Source organism: Ahaetulla prasina, chromosome 4 (genome assembly GCF_028640845.1).
Source record: "Ahaetulla prasina isolate Xishuangbanna chromosome 4, ASM2864084v1, whole genome shotgun sequence".
NCBI classification, from domain to species: domain Eukaryota; kingdom Metazoa; phylum Chordata; class Lepidosauria; order Squamata; family Colubridae; genus Ahaetulla; species Ahaetulla prasina.
Window position 1 is genome coordinate 19,718,164 of NC_080542.1, and position 21,211 is coordinate 19,739,374.

The 21,211-nt window shown below is 43.6% G+C and overlaps 1 protein-coding gene across 1 annotated transcript in view; it reads left to right on the plus strand.

The window, feature by feature from the left end:
• Nucleotides 1-20,007: 20,007 nt before the first annotated feature.
• The window catches only part of LOC131196655 (integrin alpha-X-like), an 82,456-nt gene continuing 81,252 nt past the window's right edge, over nt 20,008-21,211 (plus strand). Inside the window, exon 1 of the mRNA XM_058179722.1 lies at nt 20,008-20,194. Coding sequence (XP_058035705.1) covers nt 20,152-20,194 — 43 coding nt within the window. The 5' untranslated portion in view covers nt 20,008-20,151. The remainder of the gene's footprint in view (nt 20,195-21,211) is intronic.

Below are 21,211 nucleotides of genomic sequence, written 5' to 3' on the forward strand. Positions count from 1 at the left end.
GGTCGGCTCTGCAAGGGTAGACTCGAGTATAAGCCGAGGGGGCGTTTTTCAGCACAAAAAACGTGCCGAAAAACTCGGCTTATACTCGAGTATATACGGTAAATGTTATGACAATTGAAGAAATATATAAGTGATGAAAATTTGAATTTGAGAAGCTGGATTGTAATTTAAGAAATGGACTTATGAAATTTGAAGGAATATATAAGTGGGCAAAAAAAATTTGAATTTTAGAAGATGGACTAATTTTTAAAATGGACTGTAAGAAGAACAGACATTAAATGTTATGGCAACTGAAGAAATATATAAGTGATGAAAATTTGAGTTCGAGAAGATGGACTGTAATTTGAGAAATGGACTTATGAAATTTGAAGGAATATACAAGTGGGAAAAAAAATTGAATTTGAGAAGATGGATTAATTTTAAAAATGGACTGTAAGAAGAAGTAATATGTGAAGTTGGTATTGCTTCTTTTCTTTTTTCTTTTTATTATTCTTTCCTATCTCTTTATTTTTATTGTGAGGGGATCTAAAGTTTTAAATTTTTAAAGGTGGGAGGTTATGTATATTTTGTATACTTTAGCTTGTGATTGTTGGTCATAATACCCGGTATTTGCTCTGGGAAGTCTGGGGGAGGGGAAGGGGGAGGAGAGGGAGAAAGAGGGGGAAAATGATACATGGATTGATTATTAATGTACAGTAATTTTTGAAGATATGAAATTAAAATTTAAAATGATATTGGGGATGCCCGATTGCCATTTCAGAAAGAAAAGGAGAGAGGAGTAGAAGGAGGGAAGAAAGTAGGTAGGAAGGAGTAGAGAAGGAGGAGGGGAATAAGAAGGTTAGATAGGGTAAGAAGGGAGGAGTGGAGAAGGAGGAGAGGAAGTAGTAAAGCGAAGGAGATGAAGGATGTGAAAGTAGTAGAGGGTAGAGAGGGAGATTGTGAAGAAAGGAAGTGGCAGTCGGGCAGGCCTGAATCAGTAATAAATAAAAATTAATGATTAATGATGGATAATAGTTTGTACATAAATATGATGTTGGAAAATAGAAATTAAAAAAAAATATTTAAAAAAAAAATACAATTGAACGTGTCCAGAAATATTTTACAAGAAGAGTTCTCCATTCCTCTGAAAACAACAAAATACCTTATCCCACCTGACTTGAAATCCTAGGCTTAGAAAACTTGGAACTCTGTCGCCTTCGACAAGACCTAAGTTTAACTCATAGAATCATCTATTGATGTCCTTCCTGTTAAAGACTACTTCAGCTTTAATTGCAATAATACAAGAGCAACCAATAGATTTAAACTTAATGTCAACCGCTTTAATCTAGATTGCAAAAAATATGACTTCTGTAACAGAATCATCAGTGCTTGGAATACTTTACCTGACTCTGTGGTCTCTTCCTATAATCCTAAAAGCTTTAACCAAAAACTTTCTACTATTAACCTCACCCCATTCCTAAGAGGACCATAAGGGGCGTGCATAAGCGCACAAACGTGCCTACCGTTCCTGTCCTATTGTTTTTCTTTTCTTCTTCCTATATATATATATGCTTATTGTAATGTATCTTTAAAAGTTTTGGCAGGAAAAAAGCACGTTGCTGATTGGTTGAAGCCACCGGCTAAACTGTATATAAAGAGAGGTTTTTCCCAGCCCGGGTTGCTGGGTTCACCCTATAGTAAAGAGCTGTTGTCACTATCCTGGTCTCCTGCCTCGTTATTGCCCGAATCTAACACTGGCGACGAAGGTGGGATTTCGAGGCTAAGAGCGCCAGGAAAGAGCTGAACGCACCAGGAAGACGCGAACCCAGCAAACAAGGGGCGGAAAGCAGCGATGTCCGGCTACACACCGCCAGCGCCATTTGACCCAGCTAAGGAAAAATGGGGGTCATACATGGCTCGTTTCGAGTGTTTCCTCGAGGCGAACGAACTCCAAGGAGTTTCTGACAACAGGAAACGAGCGTATTTCCTGAGCCACTGCGGTCCAGAGGTTTTCGACACCGCAGAATCCCTGGCTGAGCCAACGCCGGTACAGTCGGTACCGTGGCAAACTCTGCAAACCTTATTGAAAGCACATTTTGCACCAACGCCGTCCAAATATGTGCAACGGTTCGAATTCGGAGAGCGCAGACAGCAAGAGGGGGAGCCCATCAGCGCATACATGGCCGCCCTGAGAAAAGCCTCAAAACATTGCGAGTACCGAGACTTGGATGAGGCATTACTGGAGCAACTAATCCGCGGGGTCAGGGACATCCGTTTGCGGAGGCGGCTACTGGCTAAAAGCAACTTAACGCTGGCAAACGCCTTGGACGAAGCCAGGGCTCACGAGATGTCCACCCAAGCGGCGGAAACGCTACAAAAGCCACTCGCACCAACGGCTGGCGCGAAATCAACCCCGGTCCACAACGAGGAAGTCCAGGCTGAGCCGGAGAGTGAGGAAGAGGAGGGAGTCTTCCACACCGGGAGGCCGGAGAAAGAAGACCGGGGTGACTGCGCAAGTTGCGGAGGGCAACACCAGCGACAACAATGCAAATTCAAAGATGCGGTGTGTCGGCGGTGCGAAAAGAAGGGGCACATAGCTCAGGCCTGTCGAGCACCCCAACCTTCCCGCCAAAAATTCAAACCGACCAATCAGAGCGCGGGAACAGCGAAGCGGCCCACGAGTGGTCAGTTTAAAAAAGGCGCGAAGTTAAACCAGACTGTTGTGAGAGTGGGTCACGCATCAACACGCTTAGAGAAGAAAATCTTTACAAAGGCAAAGATTGAAGGGGTGCCGTGCCGATTGGAGGTGGACACCGGCTCATCAATCACGATCATGTCCTGGGACAACCTCGTGAGAGCCTTACCCGCCATCGCAAAGCGCAAACTGCAACCACAGAAATTAAGGGTACAAGACTACCAAGGGAATCGCATCCCTGTTCGAGGGGTAACGTCCGTCCACGTCGAGTATGGACAATACAAGAAGACTCTGCCCATCACCATCGTCGATGGGACCCTACCCAGTTTGTTGGGCCTGGACTGGTTCAGAGCATTGGGTATGGGGGTGACCGGGATCTTCAGGAACGAAGTCGACCTCAAGGACGAACTTATGAAGGAGTTTGGGGACGTTTTCAAAGACTGCCTGGGCAAGTACAAGGGGACCCCTATCTCATTTAATTTAGACCCCCAAGTTGCCCCTATCCGTCTAAAGGCTAGGAGGGTACCATTCGCCCTAAAGCCCAGGATTGACCGGGAACTGGACAAGCTAGTAAACCAGGGGATTCTAGTGCCAGTTGACCATGCTAAGTGGGAGACCCCTATAGTCACCCCAGTCAAACCGGACGGGTTGGTCCGGATTTGCGCTGACTATAAGGCAACGCTTAACAAAGCGTTGCAAAAGAGTGCTTACCCCGTTCCGGTGGTACAGCACTTACTGCACTCAATGGGGCAAGGGCAAGTTTTTGCCAAGCTAGACTTGGCCCAAGCCTATCAACAGCTGCCTGTAGATAACAGCACAGCCGAAGCACAAACAATAGTGACTCACAGAGGGGCTTTCAAGTGTACCCGGTTACAGTTTGGGGTTAGTGTGGCTCCAGGACTATTCCAGAACCTAATGGAGCGATTATTACAGGGACTACCAGGTACCATACTTTGACGATGTACTGGTATCCGCTGAGAATCTAGAGGAATTAGGGGCAAGACTGCGAAAAGTCTTGGGCATTTTCCGGTCTGCCGGTCTCACAGTTAAACTGAACAAATGCCAGATCGGGGTCGAATCAGTGGAATTCCTGGGCTACCGGATAGACAGGGAAGGGATTCACCCCACTGAAAGCAAGGTACGGGCTATCAGGAAGGCACCAGTCCCAAAGAACAAAACGGAGTTACAGGCATTCTTAGGTCTGGTCAATTTCTACGCGGTATTCTTAAGAAATAAGGCAACAGTAGCCGAGCCGCTGCATAAATTACTAGCAAAGACAGCTGCATGGTCTTGGGGAAAGGCAGAAGCTAGGGCATTTGAAGGGGTAAAGAACCTCCTATCGAGTGATAGCCTCCTTATCCAATACAATGGCACGCTGCCATTGGTGCTAAGCTGCGATGCATCGCCCTATGGGGTGGGGGCTGTGCTCAGCCATAGGTTGCCAAATGGCACAGAAGCCCCTATTGCATATTACTCCCGAACCATGTCAGCAACTGAAAGGAATTATAGCCAGCTTGATAAGGAAGCCTTGGCTATAGTCTCCGGAGTAAAGAAATTCCATGAATATGTATTTGGTCGTGATTTCGAAATCATCACGGACCACAGACCTTTGTTAGGGCTGTTGGCAGGCGACCGCCCAACGCCCGTGGCACTTTCGCCCAGACTGACCCGGTGGACTATCTTCCTGGCTGCATATTCTTACAAACTACTGCACCGGCCAGGGAAGGAATTAGGGCATGCAGACGCCCTGAGTAGATGCCCATTACCAGAGACTATCGAAGACCCCACGCCGGGGACACCAGTTCTGCTCATTGACTCTTTGGACTCTGGCCCAGTCACATCCAAAGAGGTGGCTCGGGCTTCGTACAAGGACATTACGATCAGGACCGTAATTGGTTGGGTACAAAGAGGTTGGCCTGCTGCGCCGGGCGAGGGGTTCAAAGAGTTTGTTAAAAAACGTGGGGAACTCTCAGCTCAAGGGGGGTGTCTGCTATGGGGGATCGAGTGGTGATCCCGGAGAAATTGAGGGAGAAGGTATTAGGGCTACTTCACGAAGGCCACCCAGGGATCGTGAGAATGAAGGGTCTAGCGAGAAGCTATGTGTGGTGGCCCTTAATGGACACAGAAATTGCTGAAAAGGTAGGGAAATGCCAGGCCTGCCAGGAGTCCAGACCGCTACCCCCAACGGCACCCATTCGGGAATGGGAGAGACCCCAGGGCCCTTGGTCTAGGATCCATATCGATTTTGCCGGCCCCTTTCATGGCCAAACCTTTCTGGTAGTAGTCGATGCCTACTCCAAATGGCTGGAAATCATTCTCATGAGATCCACGACAGCCGAAGCCGTGATCTCAGTCCTACGGCACCTATTTGTAACCCACGGGTTGCCCGACACTCTAGTATCTGATAACGGCCCACAATTCACGGCGACCCAGTTTGAGGGGTACTTGGCAGAAGAGGGCATCCGGCATGCCCTCTCGGCGCCTTTCCACCCTGCGACGAACGGCTGTGCAGAGCGTTTCGTTCGGAGCGCAAAGGAAGCGTTGTCCAGAATCAGGCCAGGCGACTGGCAAACAAAAATCGATACATACTTAGCAGTCCAACACAGAACCCCCTGTGTAGCAATTGGCCGCAGTCCGGCAGAACTATTAATGGGTCGGAAGCTTAGGTGCCCACTAGACCGTTTAAACCCAAACTACACACCGGACGGTTACAAGGGGGCACACGGTAAAGCAAGAGGGATGGAAACAGGCGACCTAGTGTGGGCACACAACTACAGCAAGGGCCCGACCTGGTTAGCAGGAAAAATCCTAGGAATAACAGGACCAAAATCATATCTCATAGAGATAGAGGATGGCCGGGTATGGAGGCGCCACATAGACCAAATAAGAAAACGCATAACCGATAAAACAGAACCAGGCCCTGACTACCCAATGCTAGAATCCACAGCTAACTCAAACCCGGGGTTAACGCAGGACTTATCTGAATTCCAGGAGGTCCAGCGACGCCAACCGTTTTCTCCCGAGAACAGCAGGGATGACTCTGCAAATAATCCGGGGCCGGATGGCCTAGAGGAGGAGCTGAGAGGAACAAGCAGTCCCTCCGGCCAGCTCGACTCACTCCCAGAGAATGAATTGCGCAGGTCTGAAAGAGTCAGGAGACGCCCAGTCTACTTGCGTGATTACGTTGAAAAATAAGATGTAAAAATTATGTAAATATTGGTAAAGTGTTTTCTGGGAGGGAAGGAGTGTAATGTATCTTTAAAAGTTTTGGCGGGAAAAAAGCACGTTGCTGATTGGTTGAAGCCACCGGCTAAACTGTATATAAAGAGAGGTTTTTCCCAGCCCGGGTTGCTGGGTTCACCCTATAGTAAAGAGCTGTTGTCACTATCCTGGTCTCCTGCCTCGTTATTGCCCGAATCTAACACTTATACCTCCTAATATTTACTCATATATATGTTTATATACTATATAATCTTTTTGTATGATGTTGTGACAAAATAAATAAATAAATAAAATAAATAAATAATCATTTTTTTCCTTTTAGCCAGTAGAAGAGTAATTATCTCTAGAAAACCTTCCTGCTGCTGCTCATTGTTCCTGATTATTACAACTCACAAAATCAAATAGGAAAGTAACTTTCTTAATTGGTGTTTTTCAAATGTGGGAAAGATGGGTGTCTTCAATTCTCAGAGTTGCCCAGCCATCCTCCTGGTCTAAATGACCCCACTTACAAAAGAATTACTTTTGATTATGAAATATTAAGATTTCAGAAAGTCTGGGTCAATTACCCTTTTATAGCCAGCACTTCCTTCTGCACTGATAATGTTACCTAGTCTGGTAATCAAACATCTGTAGGAAAACAATTAAGTTCAGAACGGAATAATAGAGTTATAAGGGACCTTGTAGGTCATCTAGTCCAACCCCCAGCCCAAGCAGGAGACCGTACACAATTTCTGACAGATGGCAGTCCAGTCTCTTCTGGAAAGCTTCAATGATGAAGCTCCCACAATTTCTGAAGGCAAGAGAATACCAAGGACCCAATAATTTCACTCTGAGCTACATACATTCCTCAGATGTATAATACCCATAATTTTTGGATGGGTAGAATCCATAACAACTAAAAGCAGAATAAAACCGATAAATTTTCAAATCAACATTCACAGAAACTGAGATTAATGGGCATATTCTTTGTGTGCCTTATATAAATGAGAACAACATTTAGATTATCTTCAGGAACCAAAGTTTAGCCACTCGAAATAGGAAGCTGGAAAATTTTGAAATAAGTTAGCTGTAATCAAACCGTTTCCTGAAAAGGTTCTGTTTTATTTCTGCTAAAAAAAGATACACTCCTTTACAGAGAAAAGAAAAATAGATTAAAAAAAAGCAGAAGGCAGGATGATAATGGTAGCGTATTTCATCTAGTGGCATCCTGTTTTGAGGGTCTGTTTTCACACCTTTTTTTTTTATTCAGAAGAGTCAGCTTTTCTTAAAACCTTAGTTCCATCATATTTTATAAAACAAAAGTAGGACTCACTTTAATGAGGTTCATAGCTAAGAGAATGAATATCATGCAGTAAGGAGACAGAATTAGAGGCTCATGTGCTATCCTCCTATCTGTGTGTTTCAAACAAAGCACTCCAATATAAAATATTTGTTAGGAGAAGAATAAACATTTCTTTCTACAAAACCTTTGGTCCAAAAAGCAATTGTTTGCAAGAAAATTGGAAATGGGGATGATACAGCATAGTGGCGCTCCAAAAGTTTAATGACTTACAGTGTTGGCATTCACTGAAGGAACATATACTACCTCAGTGACCTGTGTCTGAGCAAAATGCTAAGCGACAGATGAAACTAATGTTACAAATCAAGGTTTTTAGCTTGTGAAATCAGGATCAATAGCAGTAATTGTGAAAAGGACCTTGGACAACCAATTAAATATAAGTGTGTGGTGGCTGCCAAAAAAGCCAATGCAGTCCTAAACTGCATTAACAGAGGGATACAATCAAGATCATGTAAGGTACTAATACCTCTCTATAAAACCTTAGTAAGACCACACTTAGAGTACTGCATCCAGTTTTGGTCACCACAGTATAAAAAAGATGTTGAGACTCTAGAAAAAGTGCAGAGAAGAGCAATCAGGATGATTACGGAACTGGAGACTAAAACATACGATGAACGGTTGCAGGAACTGGACGTGGCTAGTTTAGTCAAGAGAAGGACCAGGGGAGACATGATAGCAGTATTCCTATATCTGTGGAGCTGTCACAGAAATGAGGGGCTCAAGCTATTTTCCAAGGCACCTGAAGGTCAGACAAGGAATAATGGATGGAAACTGATCAAGGACAGATTCAACCTACAAATAAGGAGAATATTTTTGACAGTGAGAACAATTAACCAATGAAACAGTTTGTTTTCAAAAGCTGCGGCAGCTTCATCACTGCGGGCGTTCAAGAAGAGATTGGGCTGCCATTTGTCAGAAATGGTGTAGGGCAGGGGTGTCCAAACTTGGTCCCTTTAAGACTTGTGGACTTCAACTCCCAGAGTTCCTCAGCCAGCTTTGCTTTGCTGGCTGAGGGACTCTGGGAATTGAAGTCCACAAGTCTTAAAGGGACCAAGTTTGGACACCCCTGGTGTAGGGTCTTCTGTTTGGGTGGTGGGGTTGGATTAGATAACCTACAAGGTTCCTTCCAATTCTGTTTATCTGTTAGGATCAAAACTTAATACCGTTAGGAGAATGCAGCTGCCAGCTATGTCTATTTTAATGAAACGAAGGACAAGGGGTGACATGGCAGCAGTGTTCCAATATCTAAGGAACTGCCACAAAGAAAAAAGGATCAACTTTTTCTCCAAAACACCTGATGGTAGGACAAGAAGTAATGGATGGAAACTAACCAAGGAGAGAAGCAACCTAGAATTAAGGAGAACTTTCCTGTCAGTTAGAACAATCAGTGGAACAACTTGCCTCTGGAAGTTGTGGGTGCTCCAACACTGGAGTTTTTTAAAAAGAGAATGGACAATGGTATAGGGCCGTGATGGCAAACCTATGGCACATATGCCAGAGCTGACACGCAAAGCCCTCTCTGTGGGCACACGTGCTGTTGCCAGCTGCTCTTCTGAGTTCTGGTCTGCGCATGCTTGCCAGACAGCTGGTCCAGCACGCATGTGAACTGTCCAGGTGCTCTCTTTTGGTTTGTGATGCTCTGGTGCGTGCACGCATGCTCCAGTTTCAGCACTCCATGCCAAAAAGGTTAACCACCATTAACCATCGGTTTTTAGTGCTGAGTGCCCAAAGCACGCATGTGCTCACACGAATGCATGTGCGTGTGCCCGGACCTCCAAAATGCAATGCAAGTGGCCCCCTGTGCATGCGCCCTGCACCCTGTTTTGGGCTGGAAAGCCTCCTGCACCAACCTGCACCCCCTCGTGCATGCACATGCGTGTTCCCCACATGCACCCCACCCCCCCATGCATGCTCAGCAGAGACCCAAAGACCAACTGGCCAGCGGGAGGTGCGCATGCATGCGCGGTGGAGCTGGACTGGGGCGATGGCTGGCGTGCCCGCAGAGAGGGCTCTGTGTGCCACCAGTGGCACGCGTGCCATAGGTTCGCCATCACAGGTATAGGGTCTCCTGACTGAGCAGGGGGTTGGATTAGAAGACCTCCAACATCCATTCCAATTCTCTTATTCTTTACCCTGTCTGGTTAAGCATGGATTCTGTATATAAGCATTATGTACAGTGGTTACGTTGTGGAAAAGAGGCAACATTGATAGCCTTCCTCTTCTATTGTCCTCCCCGCACCCCCTGGACATTTTGCTCAGAGATTATTCACAATTCATTGAGAAACCATCTTTTGCAATTTTTGGTTGGCTAGTCTGAAAACCATTTAGGGAAGGAAACTAATCAAGGAACCCCCACAGAAAAGTCAGCTAAAGGGATGGGTGAGTAGGTGGAGGAATAGGGTCGACAGCGTATTGTTTCTTATATAGCGCAGAGAAGTATAAATAAATATTGACTGATTAGATTCAAAATGATCTTGTCTAGCATTCTCTCTCCCATGAATATCATTCAGGTGTCTCCTTAAGCCAGTAGTTCTCAACCTTGGCAGCTTGAAGAGGGGTGGACTTCAACTCCCAGAATTCCCCAGCCATGCTTTTATTTGAGGGTCTGTATATTGCACGAGCCAAAAAGAGGGCCATGAAAATATTTATAGATCCTCTCACATCCTGGACATAAACTATTTCAACTCCTACCCTCAAAACGACGGCACACCAGAACAACCAGACACCAGAACAGTTTCTTCCCAAACGCCATCACCCTGATAAACAAATAATTCCCTCAAAACTGTCAAACTATTTACTAAATCTGCACTACTATTAATTTTCTCATCGTTCCCATCACCCATCTCCTTCCATTTATGACTGTTTGACTGTAACTTTGTTGCTTGTATCTTTATGATTTATACTGATATTGATTGTTTCCTGATTGCTTATTTGTACCCTATTTGTATTACCATTAAATGTTGTACCTTAGAATTCTTGACGAAGATATCTTTTCTTTTATGTACACTGAGAGCATATTCCTTGTGTGTCCAATCACACTTGGCCAATAAAAATTCTATTCTATTCTATTCTAGTCTAGTCTAGTCTAGTCTAGTCTAGTCTAGTCTAGTTTAGTCTATTCTGGGAGTTGAAATCCACATCTCTTCAGGCTATAAATATATAGAAGCACTGCTTACTAGGGCATTCTGGGAGTTGAAGTCCACCCATCTTCAAGCCGCCAAAGCTGAGAAACACTGCTGACTGAGGAATTCTGGGAGTTGAAGTCCACACATGACAAACACTGCTCTAAGCTAACATGGTGAATCTAGAAGACACACACACACACACACACACACACACACACATGTACAATATATATATAATATGACCCAATATGATGCTTTTTTTTGTCTGCTTCAAGAATACAAAGGACATTAACTAGCCCTTCTAATCTTATTTTGAATACATTTAATAAAGCCTCCCCCCCAATTCATTTATTCTCTGAATTTCTGTATTGCCCCAACTGTACAACTCTAGGATCCAAATCAAATGTTAAACCTGATAGAAACAAGCAACACAGCGTTTTCTAAAATCATAAAAGTTGAAAATGAGGAGAGCCATCTTGAAACTGCCTTTTCAAAGATGACTAATGAAGCCAATAAATACATCTTACCTAACATAGTCCAGAGGGTTGATATCTTCTGGACTGAGTTAGCTGGAAAAAGTTTGCATTAGTTAGTAATTGCATGTACGTCATTTAGGATTCATCTAAGGGTCAGGAACCCATCAGAAATATGAAATACATTGCTCAAGTTTAACACAAACAGCTATTTGCTTCCAGAGAATCTGCATGAGTCATTATTTTGTGCCCTGTAAATAACAATTGTAGGCAAGAAAGATGTGCTTTGTGTGATGAACAGATACCTATCAGTGGTGGGTTGCCCCGGTTCGACCGGTTCTTACGAACCGATAGTAAAACCGTCGGGAGGCTCCACCCACTGACCCTGACATCATCAGGAAGCTTCTGCCCAGGCATAGAAGTGTGCATGTGCAAGTGAAACAAGCACTTGAGGGCATGGTCCCGTTGTAAACCAGTAGTAAAGATAAGTAGAACCCACCTCTGGGTTCTGTTCAAAAATTTGGGCTGTGGCTTGGCAGCTTCCAACCCAAGCTAATGTGTTCAGATTCTTCCTCGCATCAACAGGTAATCAAATCTTCATTTCTTCTCACGTGATTACAGATAGTTCTCAATTTACGACCACAATTGAGCCCAAAATTTATGTTGCTGAGAAATTTGTTCAGTGAGTTTTGCCCCATTTTACGACTTTTCTTGCCACATTTATTTAAGTGAATCATTGCTGTTGTTAAATTAGTAACATGGTTGTTAAGTGAATCTGGCTTCCCCATTGACTTTGCTTGTCAGAAGGTTGCAAAAGATGATCCTATGACCCAGGGACAGAACAAAGTCAGTGTTGGCTACGTTTTGTGCCATTGAGTGCCAAAAGTGGGGGGACCGTGGGGCAGTCGCACACATGTGTGCCCACACCCATAATTCTATTGCCTCCCCCTGTTCATGTGCGTGTGACTTCCCCCTCCACACTCCCCATGCTTTTGGCATGCGATGGCATGTGGGCCTGTTTTTCGCTCTCCCCAGTTGGGAAACGGGCTGTTTCCGGTCTCCAAAGGGTCTCCGGGGGGTGGGAAAGGCTGTTTCCATCCTCCCCAGGCTCCTAGAAAGGCTCTGGAGCCTGGGGAGAGCGAAAAATGGGCCTTCCCCACCCACCCCCGAGGCCCACCGGAGGCTGGAAACAGCGTGTTTCTTGACTTTCAGTGGGTCCAGAAGGCTCAAAAATCAGCTGGCCGGTGCGCACATGTGTGCCGGAGCTGACTCGTGTGCCCACCAATATGACTCCGCATGCCACCAGTGGCATGCGTGCCATAGGTTCGCCATCACGCCACTAAGTGAACTGTTGTAAATTGAGGATTACATGTGTAATCTTGGAATCTTCCAAATACGGAGGGGGGAGGAGGTTCTTGGGCAGCACCAAGTACACAACATGACAAGAGACCAAATAGCATCTCTATCAGCCTTCCTGGCTACTAAGATTCCCAGACAAACTTACCATCACATCTGGATGAGTATGTAGCGTTCAGAAAGTTTGCGCTATGTTTTTCCACATTGGATGCTGAGAAGAATTTGTGTTTATGAGTCAGGTGATATGGGTGGCTCAGGTGTTGCCTTGTGGAGAAAGCCCACAATCAGTTCGGAAAGCAGGCCTAGGGCAATTTATTGTTAGCTTAAACTTCTGTACAGATAGTCCTCGAATTACAACAGTTCACTCAGCTTACTGTTCTAAGTAACAACGGCACTGAAAAAAGTGACTTATGTCCATTTTTCACACTTACGACTGTTGCAGCATCTCCATGGTCACGTGATCAGAATTCAGATGCTTGGCAATTGGCATGCATTTATGACGGTTGCAGTGTCCCAGGGTCATGTAATCCCCTTCTGTGACTTTTCGAGAAGCAAAGTCAATGGGGAAGCCAGATTCATTTAACAACCTTGTTAATAACTCGACAACTGCAGTGATTCACTCAACAAATATGTGAAGAAAGGTCATAAAGTCATGGCAAAACTCACTTAACAAATATTTCACTTTGGAACAGAAGTTTTGGACTCAATTGTGGTCATAAGTCAAGGACTACCTGTATAAGGTTGCTGTGATGAGCATGTCCATGCTGATGGGCTTCTTTGCTTCTGATGCCATTTTTCAACATCAGCCGTGGTGACGCAGTGGTTAGAGTACTGCAGGCTAATTCTGCTCACACTGTCAGGAGTTTGATTCCTTTGATCCTGATTGGCTCAAGGCTGATTCAGCCTTCCATCCTTCTGAGGTCGGTAAAATGAGGACCCAGATGGTTGGGGGCAAGATGCTGACTCTGTAAACTGCTTGGAGAGGGCTGTAAAGCACTGTGAAGCAGTATATGAGTCTAAGTGCTATTGCTATTGCTATCATTTGGAAGGCTTTTTATGGTTCACATCAGTTGCTTTGAAGGGGAAAAAATGAGAGGCCTTGCTCCAAATTATTTTAAAATTCATTCTCCGTATATGGATGGAATATGTCAGTTCTGTTTTTTGGGCTACAGAGAGGCCATGATAAAAGTTTTGTAGATTCATTCTATTTGCTGAATGTTGTAACCCACAACAGCAAGGGTGCGGTTCTCACTGTGAAAATTTTCTTTCCCTGGGATCATACCTGACTTCATCAAAAAAGCACAACAAAGAATGTTCTTTCTGTGCCAACTCAGGAAGCTCAAACTGCCCAAGGAGCTGCTGATTCAGTTCTGCAGAGGGTCTGTCATCTGTACCTCTATAACTGTCTGGTTTGGTTCTGCAACCCAACAAGACAGACACAGACTTCAGAGGATAATTAGAACTGCAGAAAAAGCCATTGCTACCAACCTGCTACCAACCTGCCTTCCATTGAGGACCTGTATACTGCACGAGTCAAAAAGAGGGCCGTGAAAATATTTACAGACCCCCCCATATTCTGGGCATAAAATGTTTTAACTCCTACCCTCAGACAATGCTATAGAGCACTGCATACCAGAACAACTAGACACCAGAACAGTTTCTTCCCAAACGCCATCACTCTGCTAAACAATTCCCTCAACTCTGTCGAACTATTCACTAAGTCTGCACTACTATTAATCTTCTCATTGTTCCATCACCCATCTCCTTCAGCTTATGACTGTATGACTGTAACTTTGTTGCTTGTATCCTTATGATTCATATTGATATTGATTGTTTCATGATTGCTTATTTGTACCCTATGTCTATCATTAAGTGTTGTACCTTAGAATTCTTGATGAACTTTTCTTTTATGTACACTGAGAGCATATGCACCAAGACAAATTCCTTGTGTGTCCAATTACACTTGACCAATAAAAAATTCTATTCTATTCTATTCTATTCTATTCTATTCTATTCTATTCTATTCTATTCTATTCTATTCTATTCTACAACAGCCCCAGATTGGCTTAGAGGAGATGATCACGGTCCCATCAGCACATCAGGCTTTTACAGATGTTTAGAAAGGCTGCAGGGGATCAGCAAAAGTCTTCAAAAGTCTGCTAGACGTTGCTAAGATAAAATTGAGTCTTGGACAGGAGCAGCTCATTCTTTGCACCTCTGCACAGACAGGAAGAGCTTAAAATGGAAATTGTCACCTTCATTCAGAAATTGTAGCATTCTGAAAGCAAAATACAAGTGGTCCTCAACTTACAACATTTTATTTAATGATGGTTCAAAGTCAGAATAGCACAATGAAAAAGTGACTTATGACCAGTTCTCACAGTTATGACTGTTGCAGCATTTCCCACAGTCATGTGCTCAAATTTTGGGTATTGGCAATTGGCATGTATTTAACAATGATTGTAGTATCCCTGAGTTATATGGTCCCCATTTGAGATCTCCCTAGCAAGCTTCTGACAAGCAAAGATACAAAGAAAAACTTCTTTACAAAGAAAAACATCCAAGCCCAGCTACATTTTGCAAGAAAGGCGGAGGGCCAAAGAATTGAAATCTGGTGCTGGAGAAGACTCCTGTGAGTCCCTTGGACTGCAAGGCGATCAAACTGGTCAGTCCTAGAGGAGATCAACCCTGACTGCTCTTTAGAAGGCCAGATCCTGAAGATGAAACTGAAATACTTTGGCTACCTAATGAGAAGGAAGGACTCACTGGAGAAGGGCCTAATGCTGGGAAAGATTGAGGGCAAAAGAAGAAGGGGACGACAGAGAACAAGATGGCTGGATGGAGTCACTGAAGCAGTAGGCATGAGTGTAAATGGACTCCAGGGGGATGATATAGGACAGAAAAGCTTGGAGGAACGTTGTCCATGGGGTCACAATGTGTCAGACATGACTTTGTAACTAACAACAAACATCAAGTCTGATAAAAGAATGTGGGAAAGTATGTTATGGTCCGATAAGACCCATGCTGAACTTTTAGGCCATATTTCCATTGTTGGCCATAATTCCAAAAAGTATGTTTGGTATAAAAACAACACTGCACATCACCAAAATTACACTGTACCTACAGTGAAGCATGATGGTGGCAGTAGTATGCTTTGGGGCTGCTTTTCTTCAGCTGGAACTGGGGCTTCAGTTAAGGTGGACAGAATTATGAACAGTTCCAAATATCAATTTTGGCACAAAACCTTCAGGCCTCTCCTAAAATGCTGAAAGCGAAGAGGAATTTCACCTTTCAAGATGACCACGACCGAAAGTGTACAAATCAAGAAAAGAATAGCTTCACTGGAAGAAGATGGCCTTGTGATTCAGTTAACAGCAGTGGTTCACTTAACGACCATGGCAAGAAAGATGATAAAATCGGTCATGACACACTGAACAATGGCCTTGCCTAGGAACTGAAATTTTGGGCTCAAATGTGTTCATACGTCAAGAGCTCCTACTATATATCTTTTTTTGTGAACAGTGAATTCAACACTGTGCTGTGTCACTGTTGAAGTGGTTCAACAACCTCAAACTCTGATAAACCATCATTTTTTAGCATTTCCTTGGAATGTTTAGATTGTGTGTCTCCTCACTCTACTCAGCCTGGATGGTATACATCAGGGGTCTCCAATCATGGCAACTTTAAGACTTGTGGACTTCAGCTTATGGAATTGAAGTCCACAAGTCTTAAAGTTGCCAAAGTTGGAGACCCCTGGTATACATAATAATACTCCTATGGTCAGGGGACCAGTGGCCTCAAGCAGAAGATGTGTTCAAGCACCTAGTGACCTAGCCTTCCAAAAAGAAGGCCATTCTAAGCAAAACAGAGCTTCTCATAATCTGGGAAACTGGAAAGTGTAAACATTTTATCTTTGATAAAACAAGAACCCAAGTCCACTATGTATTTTCCCCTCTCCTGTTTAAACTGGATCAGATTTCATTTCCCAGTGAACAGTGCAGCTAGATCAGAGACCTGTATGATTCTGCTCACCTGGACTGAACATCTAGAGAAGATATATTGAGAGTCCTGTCTGTTCCTCTCCCATGGCAAATAGGGTCTGAACCCTTCCCCAGGCTAGGACAATGCTGGAATATGCTGCCTAAAAACGAATGCTTGGTTCTGATTCTTTTCCCCCCCCCCAATACATTTTGTATTTATCTCTAGTAAGTGAAGAACCGTGGTGGCGCAGTGGTTAGAAAGCAGTATTGCAGGCTGACTCTGCTTACTGTCAGCAGTTTGATTCTCACTGGATCAAGGTTTTGTCTGAAATAGTATAGGGCAGTGATGGCAAACCTTTTAGACACCGAGTGCCTAAACTGCGCACGCGCAGATGCCCAAACTGAAAGGTGCCAGACATGTGTGAATATGCACATGTGCAGACATGCACAAATGCGCGCATGAGCAAACATGCCTGCATGCGCAGTTGAGAGCTAGCTGGTGGGAGGTGGGGCATCCCAACATCGGCAGTGCGGCAAGAGGTGAGATCTTTTTCTTTTGTGAGCTTCTGTTTCATCGTCTGCAGGGAAACAGAAGCTCATTAAAGAAACACTAAAGAGATCTGACCTGGGGCAATGGCGCATGTGCCAGGAGAGAGGGCTCTGCATGTCACCTCTGGCATGCATGCCATAGCTTCGCCATCATGAATATAGGGTTTCCTGCCTAAGCAGGAAGTTGGACCTCCAGGGTCCTTTCCAACTCTGGTACTGTACTGTACTGTATTGTATCCTATCGTATCATATCGTATCGTATCGTATCGTATCGAACTATATTGAACTGTATTGTACTGTATTCCATTCCATTCCATTCCATTCTGTTCTATTCTATTCTAAAGTGCTGCAAGAACACTGTGAAGCAGTATATAAGTGCTATTCTTAGTGCTGTTTGTGGTTGAGATTCCAGCGATGGTGTGTTGATTTGTTTGATGTGGGATTTGCTGCAGTGGGTTTAATGTAAGCCTTTTTTTTTTTTTTTGCATTGTTTTGGATATGCCCTGCCTGGGGTCTAAATTGAGGGGCAGATGACACATATAAAACTTGTGAAATAATGAACACTGTGAAATAAATGAGAACATTCTGTTCGTTATCTGTTCGTTATCAGTGCTCTATGACAATCCCAGAATGGATTATCTTAATAAAGGGATAATCCCAGAATGGATTATCTTTACAAAGGGATAGTATGGTGAGATGCAGTTCCTGAAATTTTCCTTCATTCCTTCATTCCAGACGCCAACATAAGATGAGCTGATGCAAATGAGGCGTCTCTACGACTTGGTGGAAAAATGGAAAGAAAGATTTAAAAAAACAAAAAAACAAATAAAACAAAGGCAAATGAGAGCTGGCAGTGGTGCTAGGCTCAAAACAGAGAGGAAATGTGGGAAGTTGAAATTTCTTTTCTTCTTGATCTGCAGCCTTGCCACACTCTTCTTCTGCATGGTTGACTCTTCTGCCCTTGCAAAACACAGGACACAATTTGTTTCTTCATTAGGCTGTTTCTCCACTCCTTTTGAGTAAAAGATAAATAGGTGACATACAGAACAGAATATTTCAATTATCCATAGGACAGAAAAAAATACTTTATTTGCCCAAGTGTGATTACATAAACAAGGAATTTGTCTCTGGCACAGAAGCTCTCAGTTGCCAAGTTTGAAAAATCACTGAAGTCCAGGTAGTCCTTGACTTACAACAGTTCATTTAGTGACCGTTCAAAGTTACAACGACATTGAAAAAAGTGGCTTATGACCATTTTTCACACTTACAACCATTGCAGCATTGCAACCATTGCAGTCCAAGGCAGGGTTGAAATCTACTTACCTTCCCTACCAGTTTGGAAGTGTGCATGCCATTGTCGCGTCTGATTTTAGACCCTCTGAGCATGCGCAAAGCCTTCCACGCATGTGCACAGGGTAAAAAACAGGTTACTTCCAGGTTAAAACCAGGAAGTAACGATGTCCGGGTGGGTGGGTGGAGCCTTGCGCTGCCCTTGCTACCGGTTTGCCGAACCATGCACCACTTTTGCTACTGGTTCGCCCAAACTGGAGCGAACCGGTAGCATTTCACCCCTGGTCCCAGGGTCATGCGTTCTCCTTTTGTAACTTTCTGACTAGCAAAGTCACTGGGGAAACCAGATTCACTTAACAACCATGTTACTAACTTAACAAGTGATTCGTTTAACAAATGTGGCAAGTAAAGTCATAAAATGGAGCAAAACTCACTTAACAAATGTCTCACTTTAGCAACAGAAATTGGGCTCAGTTGTGGTTGTAAGTCAAGGGCTACCTATATATCTCTAAAATTTTTGTTATTTAATACTGTAAATCTGTTGGAGCACGAAGAAGGAAGCAGTCAATAATTTTAGATCTGTAAAGTCCATGGATGAAATAGTATGTGAGAATGGCCTTGGGAGGCAGTAGAAAGAGTGTAAGTAAACAGCAGCCAGTTAAGAGGAAGCCCACAAAGTCTGAGAGAGGATCCTCCCTAGTATCTTTGACTGTAAAGGCAAGTGGGGGGGGGGAGAGAGAGATGAATTTTCAGTCTTGCAAGATTCTGTTAACCATACAATCAAGTTGGGGCTAATATTTCTAAGTGTGCTTCTTGTGTGGTCTAACTTGTAAGGCTGACAATGGAACTTGGAACTATCCTGGGGCGGGCAACTAATGAATGGTGGACCATCTGCAACTCCAATCACGCCACCAACAATAATTTGGATGCTTCTCTTGGTTTTACTATTATTATTATTATTGCTTTAAAATGTTTTGAGTATTTCAACAATATTTTTTTCTAATTGTGAATCACTGAGAGTGATTAGTGGAGATAGACAACTATAGAAATTGAAAAAATAAATAAATGGATAAATAATTTGGCCACACAGGTGCTTTTTCAAGAGGCAACTGGACTTTCTGGTCTTTCTTTGAAGATGTTTTGCTTCTCATCCAAGAGCTGAAAAAGCTTCTTGGATGAGAAGCGAAACATCTTCAAAGAAAAACCTGAAAGTCCAGTTGCCTCTTGAAAAAAAAGCATCTTTGGGACAACCATGACCTGGATGACTGAGAATCTCCAAAGACATTTAACTTGGCCACAGTTTCCTCATTTTTGTTTGTGCCAATGCCAGTAGTCCTCGACTTACGACCACAACTGAGTCCAAAATTTCTGTTGCTAAGCAAGACAATTGTTAAGCAAGTTTTGCCCCCAGTTTATGACCTTTCTTAATTGCTAAGTGAATCATTGCAATTGTTAAGCTAGTAACAGGGTTAAGTGAATCTGGCTTTGCTTGTCAGAAGGTCGCAAAAGGGGATTAAGTGGCTCTAGGACACTGCAACCGTCATAAATATGAGTCAGTTGCCAAGCGTCTGAATTTTGACCACGGGACGCTGCAATGGCTGTTAGTGTGAAAAAAAAAACGCTCAAAAGTCACTTTTTTTAGTGCCCTTGTAATTTCTAACAGTCGCTAAACAAGCTGTTAAGGACTGCCTTTTAGGTGTTAAGCCTATGTGTAACATTCAATTTTTTCTTCATTTATCCTAGTTAATGAGAGCAGGACTCTGAAGGCCGAAGATGCAAGGAGCTATAACCAATCCCAAAGTCTTTCTGAAGATAAGTTTACGCTTTCCACGAGCTCTGAAACGCCACAACACATGTAGAATGTGCAGAAAGATAATGGCAGACATGAAGATAAGCTTGATGAGTCATTTCCTCGAGAAATTACTATTGATGGTTTAATCTTCTATTTTGGCCTCCGAGCCAACCCACACAGACCACACTTCCCCCTCTGATTCTTGAGGCAGCTTCCCGTTTATCCCAGCTGCCCTTTGCGAATCAGCGACATTAAGCCATGGCTGAAACACCCACTTCTGGAAAGATAAACGTTCCCCTCGTTCACTGACCTTTACAAGGGTTGGATGCAGTTGGCTGTCAGCAGCGGAGGATGGAGTCTGTACAGCTGTTTTTCTGTTTCACAGCTGTTGCTGGCAAGTGCCTTTTATATATATATATATAAGTATAGATCGATAGATAGATCGGTAGACATAGGTATACATCAGGGTTATTGTGGAGTTTGTGGTTCTTATTCTCTTTCATTTGCTAGGCTCAGTTGCTTATTAATTAATTAATTTATTAGATTTTTTTTAATCCAGGTAGCTCAAGGCGGTGAATATATCTAACACACCTGCCTTCTCTTATTTTCCCCACAACAACAACCCTGTGAGGTGGGATGCGCTGAGGGGGAGTGATTGGGTCAAAGTCAGTGAGATGGCTTTCACGGCTAAGGCAGAACTTGAACTCACCATCTCGTGCTTTCTAACCAGATGCCTTAGCCACTACTAGAGCAGGATGTCTCTGAACTTGGTAACTTTAAGACTTGTGGACTTCAACTCCCAGAATTCCACAGCCAGCCAGATTCTTGCTCTAGACCAAACTAGATTGCTTCGTTATTTGTTTGCCTTTTCTCTTTAGCCCGCTTCTTTTGCATTATGATGTTGCAGGCAGGCTTTGGATGTTTTGCAAGAAGAATAAATTGAAGTTTTCCAAAATATTTGGAAAAGACTGGAATCCGAGCCAGTCTGGAGGGAATTTGGATAACAACCTTTCTTATGTCAGTTGCTAAGTGAATCACTGCACTTGATAAGTTAGTAACCCGGTTGTTAAGTGAATCTGGCTTCCCCCATTGACTTTGCTTGTCAGAAGATCGCAAAAGGGGATCACATGATCTTGGGACATAGCAAAGGTCATCAATATGAACCAGTTGCCAACTGTCTGAATTTTGAGCACGTGACCATGGGGTTGCTGGAATGGTCGTAACTATGAAAAACAGTCATAAGGTATTTTTTTCAGTGCTGTTGTAACTTTGAACGGTCTCTAAGCAAACTGTTGTAAATCGAGGACTACCTGCATAGAAAAACAAGACCTGGGGGATGCAGGCGACAATGTTTTGGTTGTGTTGGGAAAGCTATCTAAAAGACAGGTAGACTTTGACTTTCTTTAAACGA